The sequence below is a fragment of the Pseudorca crassidens genome, chromosome X (genome assembly GCF_039906515.1).
Source record: "Pseudorca crassidens isolate mPseCra1 chromosome X, mPseCra1.hap1, whole genome shotgun sequence".
Taxonomy (NCBI): Eukaryota; Metazoa; Chordata; class Mammalia; order Artiodactyla; family Delphinidae; genus Pseudorca; species Pseudorca crassidens.
Window position 1 is genome coordinate 71,032,637 of NC_090317.1, and position 15,089 is coordinate 71,047,725.

At 36.2% G+C, this 15,089-nt stretch overlaps 1 protein-coding gene across 7 annotated transcripts in view; it reads left to right on the forward strand.

Annotated features, from left to right (window-relative positions):
- Positions 1-15,089, forward strand: part of HDAC8 (histone deacetylase 8) — a 243,008-nt gene that overhangs the window by 103,651 nt on the left and 124,268 nt on the right. For 6 of the 7 annotated variants that reach the window (XR_010940040.1, XR_010940041.1, XM_067723758.1 and 3 more), the window contains exons 8-9: positions 1,799-1,971; positions 4,490-4,584. Coding sequence is in view for 5 of the 7 variants with exons in the window: in XM_067723758.1 (XP_067579859.1) it covers positions 1,799-1,971; positions 4,490-4,584 (268 nt within the window). In the remaining 2 variants the exon portion in view is untranslated. Of the gene's footprint in view, positions 1-1,798; positions 1,972-4,489; positions 4,585-5,569; positions 8,942-15,089 lie in introns of those variants that run through there. The other variant, XM_067723760.1, reaches the window with a different exon arrangement.

Here is a 15,089-nt window from a genome sequence, read left to right on the forward strand (position 1 = left end):
CATTTTCACTGTTTTTCATTTTAGCCACTTTGATAGGTGGCTCACTGTACTTCTCATCTTTTAAAACCTGACAAGAGTTACTCTACTTCCTCCTCTGTGCCATCACTGATATTTCATTTATCATTGTGTTTTAATTATTTATCGATATAGTCCGAGTCTTCCCCTCTGTTCTGAGCTACGTGAAGATAAGAGCTGTGCCATATTCGTCATTTTTTTTCCCTGCAGCATCTGATACAGTTACATACTGGACACACAGAGGGCACTCAGTAAATGTGTGCAAAGTAAGGGAAAGAATGAAAATGGAAAAAACGTTAGTCTTGCTTGCCTCCCCCTCCTCCTCGTTAAGCTGTAAACCTTTTTAAAACAGAAATCACACCTTCCTCTGTGTCTCCCAGCAGCAGTTAATAGGGTGTTCTGTACATGTAGCTGCTCAATAAATGTTGGCTAACTATTCAGGTGGCTTATCTTCCCTCTGCACCCAGGAGATAAGCACATGAAAGAGAGAATAGGCCTGAGTATTCCTGTATTAAAGATCATATGTCATAAGTTTTATAATATCTTATAATCTCCACAATCACTGAATATTTGTCTGTGTAGATGAGAAATCAAAACAAAACGGTCTTTTGAGTCAAAGAATGCCTCTGCAACTGAGCACTTTTCAATAGTTTCAATACCCTGGTTACATATGAATTTTGGAGGACAGCATTTCATATCCCTGCATTCCTTTTGCAGTTTCAGAAGGATCTGGAATTTTTCTATTTTTGCTGAACTGGTATAATTTGACATGTTGATTATGAAGGGGTCATTAACCCCAAACATTTTTTATCACTTTTTGACTCTGCATTTTCTCAACTCTGAAGTATGTTAATTTGCACTTGTTTATATGTCTCTGTAAGAGTTACTCAAGCCCTAGAGGACTGGTATATGTTTTGTCTGGGAGCTAGATTGTAAGCCCCTTGAGAGCAGGGACCTTATAACTCCTAGGAATGCATCCTGGACATTGTCAACATTCAATTAATGATAATACTAGAAACTTGCCTAAGGTCATCTGTCACAATAACAACTTCCTTTTCATCTCTAAGGCTTCTAACTGTCAGGAAAAGCTCTTAGGTTGATTTGATAACATTGAATGATTCTACCCAAAATTATGCTCATTATTACCCACTACAATTTGTTCTTTAGAGTGCTTTCAGATTTATAATTTTGGATCAGTTATTATGGTTCCCTTCCCTATAATACCCTGGTTACATCCAAGTTTGGAAAGGCTGCATTTCATAACCCAGAAGTCTTTTAGCCTAATACAAAGTAAGCTGATAACATCTATGCTTTCAAAGCGTTTAATTCTCTTCACCAACCCTCATTGATAACTAGGTGGTGAACTCCAAGTATGTTGACAATCTTAACTTATCAGAAATAATCCTTAATTCAGTGTATTGTCCTATTTTCACAGATTATAAAATGGAGTAAATGTATACTAAACCAATCCTATGGCTGTTGAAGTTAAATTGATATGAATATTTAAAGGAAGTCTGAGTTCTAAAACAGAAAAGCAAATTTGGTCCTTGGTGAGGATGGAGGTAGGGGGAAATTTTTTTGTAAGTCAGGTTTTCTGAGCTACAATTTACATGCAGTCTGATTTACCCCTTTTTAGATAGAAAGTTTGATGAGTCTGACAAGTTGGATTTTTTTCCCTTCACTATTTGCTGATTCAACTATACCTCCCACTACCCTCCACAACCACCCTTAGACCAAACTGCCCTATCTTTTCCTGACATTTTGTCTCCTTTTTCTTTTCCAGTGTACTAAAGGAGGTGTACATAGCCTTTAATCCCAAAGCAGTGGTCTTACAGCTGGGAGCTGATACAATAGCTGGGGATCCCATGTGCTCCTTTAACATGACTCCAGTGGGAATTGGCAAGTGTCTTAAGTACATCCTTCAGTGGCAATTGGCAACGCTCATTTTGGGAGGAGGTGAGTACAAAGGAAGGTCACCACGAGAATCTGTTGACCTTCCCCCATGTTTTGTCCATTGACACTGAGGAAAACTTGGCTTTCTAAGATTGGATAATACCAACCTGCCCATGGTCCAGAAGCTTGAGTCAATGAACCTGCCACCTTCACAGTTCAGCATAAGGAAGTACTCTGACACACTTCTCCTCCTCAGCCTGGCATGTGCATTGACTCCTTGGCACTCTGAAGTCTAAGTTTCCATTCCTGAAGCAAAGGTGCTTTGGTTAAAGGTGACATCAGATCTTATTAAGAATAGAGAATGTTAACCCCAGTGGACTTTGATCCATCTTCTCTCAGTATAGCCTTTGAGTCCCAGTTCTAATCATTATCTTTTGGAAACATACCACTAAAATTCTAACCCTACTCACATATAAGTAGTAAACGCATGAATTAATTGAATATCTAAGCTGAATTCAAGAACAACTTCTCCCCCACTAAAAAAGCATGGATTTGTTACAATAAAGCAAAATTGAGAGATCTAAAGTGTCTCTTAGGCATTTTTGCCTTCAGAGTGTACCTTGTGCACAAAACACTTTGCCTTCAGTGTTTTGTATTACTTAACCATCAGAAAGCTGGGTCTATTCAATAGAAGCATTTACACATTTGTGAAAGGAACCTTTCACAAACCTCAACTGCCTTTGAAGCTGCCTTGCTTAGAATCTTCTGTCTATCTGGCACAATCTTTATTCCATTAGATGAATGGACTGGTGTGTTAAAATAACATGATCAAGCAGATTGAGCTTAAAATGTATGTATTATGGAAGCGCTAATAGTTTGTTGTTTGTCAAACTGTTGTAAAAACCAAATTAGAGGAGATTGTGGGAAGGCCTTATGAAAATGAGTGAGCATTCAACACAAATACACAAGCCTGGTCCTTGGGCAGCCTCAAACCCTAGAGGGATCGAAATTAAAGGTGCTTACAAGAGACAACCTCTTATGAAAAGCTGGCGAGAAATGTATTAACTTCAACTCAAGGAAAAGATAAAATTGATAGGTGCCGCGGACATATTACTTTCCTTGACGGCACTAAAGACAGTGATTATGACACAGGTAGGGCCAGGGGGAAGAAGAAAAGCCCTTTCCTCAATATACATCTGTGTGAATCCGACTTTTGTTTAAGGCTACAGCCTTTACTTAGCACTTTCAAAGCCTCTTTGCTTTCTCAGCCCCAAGTCTTGGCTTTTGAATATATAACTCTTCTTATGTAATATGTGTATTCCTGAAAATACCTGTGCATAAATGGAATTTTTGCAAATCAAATCATACTGTATGTATGCCAGAGAGAGCTTGCTACTTAAAACCTATGGGGATTCTTTTTGAAATCAAATAATCATACCCAATAATTTGATCAGATAAATTCAGATTTTCCATGTCAGGAGTGTTTAAAGTAATACCTGTACTATTTCACTTCAATTCTCAACCCCCAGTAACACATAGACAATTGGCAGAGATGGCCACGTGCCCAAACTTCAGTGGATCCCATTGAGGCCAAAAAGACACATTGTAGAAGCCCCAGCATCCCTGACCTTTCAAGGAATAGAAAGGCTTAAGAAAAGGGCACCATATGTCTCAATCTATACATGTTATTCCAGTGTAATTATTAATAGTGTCCCTTTTTTACTCTTAAAAGTGTACCATTGTGGATGATAAATGATATGGTCACCCTACCTAAAATAGACCAGATTCTATTTCCCTCAGGCTGCACTGAGGTTAGGAAATCTTTCCATTTTATCCTTACACTCTTGGAATTTAGTTAAAAGCCAAATGTTCTAGTGCTTGCATGGCAGAACACATCTATTCAGCACAAAAATATGCTGATTATTAGCCAGTATAATATGGCTGCTGGGTGACTGTGACAGGACCTGACGAGGTGAGTCAGAGCGTCAATCAGCAGTCCTTTTCTCATCTCATTCTCTTTGATCTCTGCCACTAGGCCTGTATTTTGTGGAGAAAAGGAATGCTGAAATGAAAAGAAAGAAGTCTGTTTCTGTCAGCATTTTCCTTTTCTCTTTCCTGGAGGTTTTCAGGGCTATATCTGCCAATAGCTTTAATATACAAGTCACATCCAGCAGTCATTTTATAGAATTGTTACAAAATTCATCGCAGAAACCTTCACTTTGAGTAGGTCACCTCAAAAGATCTGGGTTCCAGGGATCTCAGTCTTACCAATGACTCTTGGTGGAATTGAGGACTTTGGAGTCCTCGGGTGCATATTTGTTCGGAGATGAGGGCCTTTTTAATCTTTGTAGGCCTTGGACTTCCCAGTTCCACATTGTGCATGGTCTGACTGCTTCACTAAAGACTGCCTACTAAGTGGTTCAAAAATATCATAAAGGGATGTTTAGGTGAAATTCTGCAAGTTAGAATTATCTTTCTAGCCCTTTTGTTAAAACATTTTTCTCTCCTTCCTTACCCCCCTTCCCTCTCCTGCTGTTCTGTGACTATTCTTTCCTAACTTCACAATTCTTGATGGAGACAGGAGGCTATAACCTTGCCAACACGGCTCGATGCTGGACATACTTGACCGGGGTCATCCTAGGGAAAACACTATCCTCTGAGATCCCAGATCATGAGGTAAGTAAGGCTCTGACAAGTCCTCTCTTCTTTAAGGGGAAGAGCTGAGTCATTCCACCTAATCAAAATCACGTCCTCACCACTCAATACCGTTTTGTTGAGAGACACTCCAATAACAATAACACACTGTCTTGGCAGAATAGTGGACTCTTGTTCCAAAATATCCAAGACCTTCTGCCTTTTTTTACAAGAGATCTCAAAGGCCAACCAACTTTAATTTCTCAATTAATTACAGAGACTGTGGGAAGGGGTCACCTGTTCACACAAAGAACTCTTTGGGATATGTGCATATTTTCATCCCCTAGACTCAAAAAAGAAGGGGCAATTTTTTTTAAATGTAGAAGCTGGGTTCTCCTCTATCTTTAAAAAGTCCTATTGGTGGTATGTCAAACCTCTGTTCTTTGGTGGTAGTCCTGGTCTCTCAATTTTCTTTGGCTGATGTAAAATTTAAAAAACACACAATCACCACCAAGACAGGTCTGGTATTTTTCCAGCGATTAGTGGTGCACAAAAGTTGGGGCAGGACCATCCAAAATGTGAAACATGTCATTTGAACCTTTGCCATTTTCTTTAGTCATATGAGATGGGCTTTATGTTTTCCAAGGCATAGATGTCTGTTCTAGTTTTCTCAAAACAGGTGTCATAGAAAGCTCTCTGAGAGCTGTGAGTGTGCTGATGATCCCCTTTATCTGAAGGTGTACCCCTTCTCTTCCCACCCACCCTGACACCTGGTGGGAAGCGTGTTATCATAGATCAGGATGTGTAGCTGCAGGCTTTAGACTGTGACTTATAATAATGAATCAGTGGCTGCAACCCCACCTTCTCAAGCCATCTCCCAAGGAGTCGAGATGGTACTTGGGTTATAACATTTTGATTCCTGCTCGATGCAGAAGCTGTACACTTGGGAGCATTATGCTTTTACAAGTTACTATTATTTTTTAAAAACTAGAAACAAACTAATCTTCCAGTTTTCTTCTAACCACAGGTGAGGTATAATATGTATCTCAGAAAAACCACTCTATGTGTCTAGAATACAAATAGAAGGCACTCTATAATTTCAGACAATTTGCTGGTGTCAAGGTTAATAGAAGTCTCTTTTCTTGACTTGACTTACCTTTATTCAGTATTTGGAAGCTTTATGAAATATAAAGGTAAGCGAACAAATTACATTTGTGAACAAATATAATCGCTGTTATTGCCGTGGGAATATCTCAGATTGCATTGCAATTTAAAGCGCTGAGACTTTAAAAACTGATCAAGTTATGTCAAAAAGTAGTTTTAAGATGTAGAAGCCTGAATTGAGAATGAGTGTTCTGTTCCTAGGAAACAATGCAAATCTATAGATTCATCTATCTTAAAAGGTTGATAAAATTTTAATAAAGGTGAATACTGCCTCTGGTACCTGGAGATGCCTGGCTGGTTGTGGACTTGGCCTTCTAGATAGACATGTCCTGTCTTTATACTGATATAGCCTGCTAGATTAAATGAGATATAATGTACGTCAGGTGCCTAACACACAGTTCTTGGCACACAACAGGCATTTTTGAAATGCAGGTTTTCTCCTTCCCCTTTGTATGCACCTAACAACTTCTGATACCCAGACATTTATGACTTTGTCATTCATAAATTTGTCCAAACCCTTTCGAATCCCTTCTGTCATATCCTTCTGGTATAAGAGATGTGAGTCATCCAAGAGGGAACAAAGAAGAAAATTGAAATGACAGTCTTCCAGGTACAATAAGATAACATTTTAATGAAAATTGCCAAAAATAGCCCACACAGTGTAAAGTCATATGTAAGTTTTGTGCCACAATACACAGTTGCACACAAATATCCTTGCAGTCCTCTGTAATCAGATCAACAAATGGTGGCTCAAAAAATATTTACTGAGCGCCCGTTGTGTGCCAGGCACTATACTAGGTGTCTTGGAAGATACAAAGACACTAAGACATCATCCCCTACCTCAAACAGCCTGGGATAAAGGGGGGTATGAGTGCTGAGGAGATATGTAGATACATAAATAAATATATTACACAGCAGAATAAGAGCCACAAGACTATAGGAACAATGGCTATGGATATGTGCCTCAAATATAAAGGGGATATAAAGGAGTGCACAAAATACCCTGCCCTCCATGAGCTGAAAATGTAATTGAGAAATCTAATCGGTGAAAAGGTCAGGACAGTGCTGCAGGCAGCCACAGTCTGCTGGCTAACCCCCTCACTGTCTTCCCTCTCAGTCTCGGCTTTTGTTCTTCTGTCTCCTAGGATAATAATCCTCCTCCTCCAGATGCCCTTTCCCCATCTCTCTATGATCTTCCTCAGTCCAGCTTAAAGCCCTATGCCTTTAAAAATCCCTTACCTAAATATACCAAGGCCCTTTGAGCTCTTCCTTCACGTTCATTTGTTCTTTTCATTCCTTTACCAAATATTCATTGGGCCCATACTGCTTGCCAGGCCCTATTCAGACCTGATACAGGGATACAAAGATTAACAAGATAAGCCCAGTGCTCTAAAAAATCTCATCATCTAATAGAGGGGACAGAACAATGTGCTCAACCCAGGACAGATGAGGAGCGTAGAGGAAATGTTTCACCAAGACTTTAAATTGAATATTGGAGGTTGACTGGGAGTTTGCCAGGTGAAGAAGATGGAAAGGCATTCTGGGCAGAAGGAATAGAAATTGGAAAGGACCTGGTGCCTTGTGTGACCAGGGAGAAGTTTGATATAGTGGAACACAGTGTTTATGAGAGAGAAGGATTAAGGCTTGAATGGAAATTGGAGCCAGATTATGAAGAGCCTTGAATGATGCACTAAAGAGCTTGCACTTTCTTCTGTGAAAACAGATGAGCTTTGGTCTTTAGAAAGCTCACTTGATAGAGCATGGAAGATACATTGCAAAAGGGAGAGAGCTGAGAAGGTCAAACCTGTTAAGAGGTTCAAGGACACTCCTATCACGCTCAAGTCTGTACCATTCCTTTGGTCATCTGTGGTTTCGGTTGTCTGCATTCCCCTTTAGTGCTCATCAGAGTGTTAACACCCACCAAGTTGATGTTCATTCATTGAATGAACAATTGAATCAATGAGTGTTTGAATAATAAGTGTCTCAACATTCATACTGGAAAACTTATATTTTTAAGATGGAAGAATTGGAAGCATAATCTAGCCTTTTTCTAGAAACTATTTAACCCCAGTAGCAACTACCCATTCTTTGCAAGAAGTACCAGCTATCCCAGTAGGAAATAGATGTATCCATGGGAAACACTAGATCACCAATGGAAGGAAGAGAGTTGGGAAGGCAAGTATTGGAAGTGATTAGTGGTGAAATTTCAGGCATAACCCTCATGAGATACAAAACCAATCATGCCCTAAAGCCATTGATCAAGGAGTTAGTTCCAGCCCAGGAATCGGGGAGCCAGGTTGGCCAGCCAGGCATGGAATAAGGAGGCAATCCCACTGGAAGAAGAGTTGGGCCCAGCGGGGAAGGTGAGAGGAATGGACCCTGCCCATATGACTGGCCCAAGTATCTCTACCATAGGGAAAGCCCAAAGGTGACATGGGGTCCCATAAAAAGACCAGTATGTGGCTAATTTAGCAAATCACCCACTACATGTAATAAGGCTTATGGACTATTATATAAGAATGTTGTGTAATCCAGTAATACTATTTGGATCCTATGATCTAGGATAGAGTAAGACAGTTATATTATAGACAATTATATTCATTTATACGTATATGTATACAGATATATCAGGTATGTGTACATACCTGAATCATAAAGTAGATCTTTAAACAAAATTTAGTGAACAAAAAATATTTATTTAAATAGACTCCTTTTGATGGACTGGTTAGACAAGTTATGCCTCATTCATATGAGGGAATATATATAGCCATTGAAAAGAATTAAGCTGATTTATATACAAGTGTATGTTACTAATGTAAAACAGTCTTGCATTGCAGTCTGTAGGTTTCAGTGAATTCATAGATTGATTTGGGGCAAAATAATATCTTAATATTTACTCTTTCAGTACATGAATTTGCTATCTCTTTCCATTTACTTAAGTCTTTAATTTCAAATTTTAATTTATACTTTTCAGTGAACAGGTCTTGCACAAATTTTGTTAAATTTATCCCTAAATATTTCATGACTTTGATGTTGTTATAAATGGTATTTTTAATTTCAATTTCTAATTGTTTGTTGCTAGAATATAGAAATACAAGTACAATTGATTTTTTTATATTTATCTTGAATAATGTAACATTGCTAAACATTAGCTCTAGTAACTTTTTTGGAGATTCTTTAGCATGTTCCATGTATACCAACATGTCATCTGTGAATAAAGAGACTTTTACTTATTCCTTTACAATCTTCATGCCTTTTATTTCTTTTTCTTGCTTTATTACACTGGTTGGGACCTCCAATGCAATGTTGAATAGAAGTGGTGAGAATGAACATCTTTGTCTTGTTCCTGATCAGTGGGGGAAAGCACTTAATCTTTCACTATGAAGTATGAAGTTAGTGGCAGGGATTTTTTTTAATATCCTTTATTAGGTTGAGGAAGTTTCTTTCTATTCCTAATTTACTGAGAATTTTCCTCACAAATGAGTGTTGAATTTTGTCAGACGCTTTTTCTTCATCTATTGAAATGGTCATATGGTGTCCTCTTATTCTGTTAATACAGTAAATTGCATTCACTGTTGCTTTTTTTATGTTAAACTAACCTAGCAGTCCTGAGATAAACCCTACTTTGTCATGGTATATTACCCTTTTTATATATTGCTGGATTCAGTTTGTTGAAATTTTGTCAAGGATATTTGTGTCTATGTTAATGAGGGACATTGACCTTTTTTTTCTTTTCTTTTCTTTTCTTGTAATATCTTTGTCTGGTTTTGATATCAGGACTATGCTGATCTTATAAAATGACTTGAGCAGTATCCCCAAGTCTGCTGTTTTCTGAAAGAGTTTATGTAAAATTGATACTGTGTCTTACTTAAATGTTTGATAGAATTTGTTAGTGAAAATATTTGAGCCTGGAGTTTTGTTTGTGGGAAGGTTTTTAATTATGAATTCTATTTCTTTAATAGTTACATGGCAAGTCAGACTTTCTATTTCTTCTTGCTTCCATGTTGATAATTTGTCTTCAAGGAATTTGCTTATTCACTCATAATTTTCCCTTATTGTTCTTTTAAAGTCTATAGGTCTATAGGACTATAGTGATGTCCCCTCTTTAATTCCTAGTATTGCTAATTTCTTCCCTTTTTTCTTGATCATTTTAGCTTATGGTTTAACAGATTTAGTGAACTGTATTTTTTTCAGAGAACCAGCTTTTAGTTTCATTGACTTTATTTTTCTCTTTTCTATTTCATTATTTCTGCTCATATCTTTGTTGTCCTTCCTTCTACTTATTTTGCATTGATTTTTAGTTCTTTTTCTAGTTTCTTATGGTAGAAACTTAGTTCATTGATTTCAAGCCTTTCTTCTTTTTTAATATAAGTATTTTATGCTGCAAATTTGCATCTAAACACTGCTTTAGCTGCATCCCACAAATTTTGATATTCTCTTCATTTCCATTTGGTTCAAAATAGTTTCTAATTTTCTTCTTTGACTGATGTGTTATTTATAAGTGTGGGTTTTTAAAAATTTATTTCCAGATATTTGAGGACTTTCCAGATATTTTTCTATTTATATTAACTTTCATTTTGTTGTGCTCAGAGAACATACTTTGCATGATTTCAGTCCTTTTATATTTATTGCAATTTGTTTTATGGTCCAGCATATGACCTATCTTGGTGAATGTGTCATGCAATTTGTAAAGAATGTGTATTTTGCTGCTGCTGGATAGTATTTTCTATCATTATCAATTAGGTCAGGTTGGTTGAGAGTGTTATGTCATCTATATCCCTACTGATATTTTGTCTGCTTGTTCTGCCAGTTACTGAGAGAGTTGAAATCTCAACCATGATTTTGGATTTGGCTATTTTTCCTTTTAGTTGTGTCTGTTTTGGCTTTATGTATTTTTGAGGCTTTGTTATTAGATGTATACACACTTAGGGTTGTTATATCTTCTTGATGAATTGACCCCTTTATTATTAAGAAATATCCATCTTTATTTCTGATAATATTCCTTGATCTAAAGTCTATATTGTCTGATTTTATTATTGTTGTACATGCTTCATTATGATTATTATTTGTATGGTATATCTTTTTCTGTCCTTTTACTTTTAAGCTATTTATGTCTTCATATTTACAATGGATTTCTTGTAGACAGCATAAAGTTGGGTCGTGATTTTCTTGTCCAGCCTGACAATCTCTGCCTTTTAGTTGGCATGCCCAGACCACTTATCTTTAAATTAATTATTTATACCTTCAGGTTTAAGTCCATCTTCCTATTTGTTTTCTATTTGTCCCCTCTGTTGTTTATTTCTTATTTTCTATTTTCCTGCCTTCTTTTGAATTAAATGAATTTTTTAAGGATTCCATTTATTTTCTGTATTTGCTTATTAGCTATAACTCTGTTTTAAATTTTTGTGGTTACTCTGGGGTTTACAGTATGCATTTTCAACTTATCATAGTCTACCTTCAAATAGTATTACACTACTTCATGTGTAATATAGCACCCTTGTGACAGTATTCTTCCATTTTTCCCTTTTACTTCCATGTGCTATTGTAGTCATATATTTTACTTTTGCGTATGTTATAAACCCCATGATACATTGTTATTATCTTTTAAACTGTCAATTATATATTTTAAATTTTTAAAATATTTATTAATTCATTTAAAATAAGACTAATATTACCTGTGCATGTTAGCACAAATAACGTGTTGTAATTTTTTTTAAAAACTGTATTTTCCAAGACAAAAAGAAATCTCATGAGAAGAATGGTAATGCTATACATTTTTGCACAACTCTATAACATCTGGCTTAATAGATGACAGCTGACTTCTCATACCTGCTTCTACATTCAATGTGTTTTGATATTATTTTTGTTAATGTATATGGAGAAGATCCAACTTCACATAGATCTGTAGATGGAAAAGGGAAGTGTATTTTAATAACTTTTACAGGTCATTATGGATATTCTTCTTTGATACTACACAAAAACTCCATGGTAGTTTCTTAAAGGTTAATGCTGTGTGGAATCTGAAAACGTATCAGTGAACTTTGTATGTACTGTTACATCAAAATTCATTGATCATCTTGTACTCTGAAGGGATATTTGACCCATCTTATTCATATTGATTATTTGGAAAATATCGGTTCACTAAGTTATACAGATATTACAAATGTTGAAACACTTTATGCAGTATCAGAAATCACATTAAACTGATATGAATGCTGATTTCATTGGAACAAAGCTTAAGTTTGGGGAAACTGTCAAGCTTATAGTGGCAGAGTGAAGTTTTTCAAAATTCTGATTTTCATTCAAAAACGTGTGAGGGACTTCCCTGGCAGTCCAGTGGTTAAGACTCCACACTTCACTGCAGGGTGCACAGGTTCAATCCCTGGTCGGGGAACTAAGATCCCACATGCTGTGTGGCATGGCCAAAAAAACCAAAGTGTATATTATCATTGGCAAAAAATAGTGTCAGTTATTGATATTTAACCTAAATTGGTAGGCTCACTTCATTTTTGAGAACATATCTGCCAAACATCCGAGTATTTAATCATGGTTTCTCCATTAGTTATTCTTCCTCACAAAAATGATATTCCATGAAAAGTAGCTGTTTAGGTCACAACTTAATCACAGATATGCTTTTCCTCAAGACAACTTCCTATTTTATCACACAGAATATTAAATCCAGGATCAAGATTTGATAATTTTTAGTGCTTCGCCAAAGCCATTCTTCAGTGAAACGGGGTTTTTCTTTTTACTGTGTGTACACGGCAACAAAGAATACAATAAATGCTGGTATACTTTGGTACTACTCCCTTAATTTATATACCATGGTTCCAGCAGTTTTACCCACCATTGCTTTTGCACATTCATATGAATATAGTTGCTCTGGCATAAACCATATTTTATATTCATATATATATATCATATATACCATAACCAAAAATATATACCATAAACATATATATGCATAAATATATAATATAAAATATATAAGTTGCTCCAGGATAAATGATGAGATTGAAACAAGTTCTTCAGCACTTTCAATATTTTAGTACCACTTGTGATTGTTGCTAACCGTTCACATAAAAAAGGTCTTCTTCAAAGATTAGTGCTGATACCATATGACTACAAGCAGAACAGTAAGTCTAGCCACATTTATAGACTTGTCTGTTTTTAAGGTGAAAGTACAGTTCCACAAATGAGATAATAATTAAGTCTTTCCCTGAAAACTAATGAAAGAAATCATAGAAGATCTAAATAAATTGAGAGATACTATATAAATGGAGTGGAGAGTCAATATTGTAAACATGTCACCTATGGGAGAAAATGTCATATAAGAAGAAAACCCAAAGAAGAAAATACTAAATCAAAAGATGGATTTAGCATAGTTGAAGGATATAAGATCAATACATAAAAATCAACGATATTTCTATATACTAGCAATGAACAAATGGAGATGGAAATTAATGTTAAGAGAATGAAAGGACAGGCCACAGACTGGGGTAAAATACTTACAAATAATAATCCAATAAAAAGGAGATATATCCAGAATACATAAATAACTCTCAAATGCAATATTAAGAAAATAAGCAACACAATAAAAAGTAAAAGAAAAAAATAACTAAATCTCCATGTTTAGAGCTAAATGTTTAAATAAATAAGTTACTGTGCCATTGAAAACAGGCAGTGCTATGAGTTATTTTACTAACCTTTCATCCAGTGGGCATTGAGCAATGTCAACTGTCTAAGGCTTCACTGATCTCTAAGCTATTATGTGAATTTCTCCAGCCCATGCAGTGCAATAACTTATGCATAAGATGCTTCAGTGGCTTTTTCATTTCTAGTTTGAAAAGCTCTAACAAACAATTTTTGGTTTTTAATAAGCTCATCATGTCTACACTTAAAATATTCAATTTCTTTCCCTTTCACTATGAATGAATGGTCTGAAAATGATGCCACAACTTAAATAATGAATTATTTTGAAACTATATGAAAGTGTTCTGTGGCTAAGACACTGCAAGGTAAATTAATGACATATATAAAGATAATTGTAATCATGTTTTCATTCATTACTTACAATTTCACCACATGTTTATGAAGTAAATATCTTCCTTCCATGAGTCAGAGCCCTCACCAATACTGCAGTTTCATCTTTTTCAGCATCTTCAAACATAGATATTGCAGCTTAGGTTTGAGAAAGCAAGTCTTCTAATCTCCTTTATTAAGCCAACAATCTATATTCTTGTTGTGTTCTATCTAGGTGGAAGTAAAATTCTAGGATTTCAAAATAATGGTTTTCTAAATAAAAATAGTTACAGAGATTATAGCAGGTATGACTAAGGGTACATTTTCCATGTCCTTCTTATGGTTAGGGAGTCCAGGTACTGGTCATGGTGCCAGTACTTCAGAGGGGAGAACTGAGAAGCTTAAATGAAGGGATGGAAGAAAAGACCCAGAGCCCAATGAGGCAAGCGATCTCATAGTAGGGGCACCTGCTGTATGGACCCCAGCAGGAGATGCAGGGAGACTAGATAACTGCTCATACCAGCCAAGGGATGCAATGCTCAGGCTAGAATGCATCTATTAGCAGCTCTGGACCACATCTCCTATATCCACAGCTAGGCTGTGCCACCTTTTGACTGGACTGTGTTGCTCCACTTACTCTGCTACCAGGCTGACAGCCTTCCTCACTGCTCCATGGTCTTCAGTGGCACTCCTTTGCAGTCAGCAAATATACAGCCACCACTGGACCTGCCTCTCTCAACACTGCCCTAAATTATCATTTAAAGAAATTTAAAGATGAGTAAAAAAAGATCTTTTATATTTACACTTTGCAGCATTTTTCAATCCTTTGTGTAGGTCCAGGTTTCCATCTGGTAAAAGTTACATTCTTTTAAAGAACTTAACTTAACTAAAACAACTTAAGTTTTCTCATGGTATAGGTCTGCTAGCAACAATATCTCTTGGCTTTTGTTTGAAAAGTCTTTACTTTGTCTTAATTTTTGAAGGATATTTTCACTAGATATAGAGTTCTAAGTTGATAATTTTTTTCCTTCAGAACTTTGAAGATATCACTCCGTTGTCTTCTTGCTTGCACATCTCCTCATGAGAAGTCTGTAATCATTCTTAGCTTTATTCCTTTGTATAATATATGCCTTTTTCCCCCCTTCTGGCTGCTTTTAACTTTTCTCCTTGTGACTAGACTTCAGCAGCTTGATTAGTTTGTCCTGGTATGGTTTTCTTTGTGTTTATCCTGTTTTGGTATTCATTGAGCTTCTAGGATCTGAGGGTTTATAGTTTTCATCAAATTTAGAAGTATTTCAGCCATTATTTATTTTATGTCCTTTCTTTTTCTCTTCTACTTCTGGGACTCCAATTAAACCTGA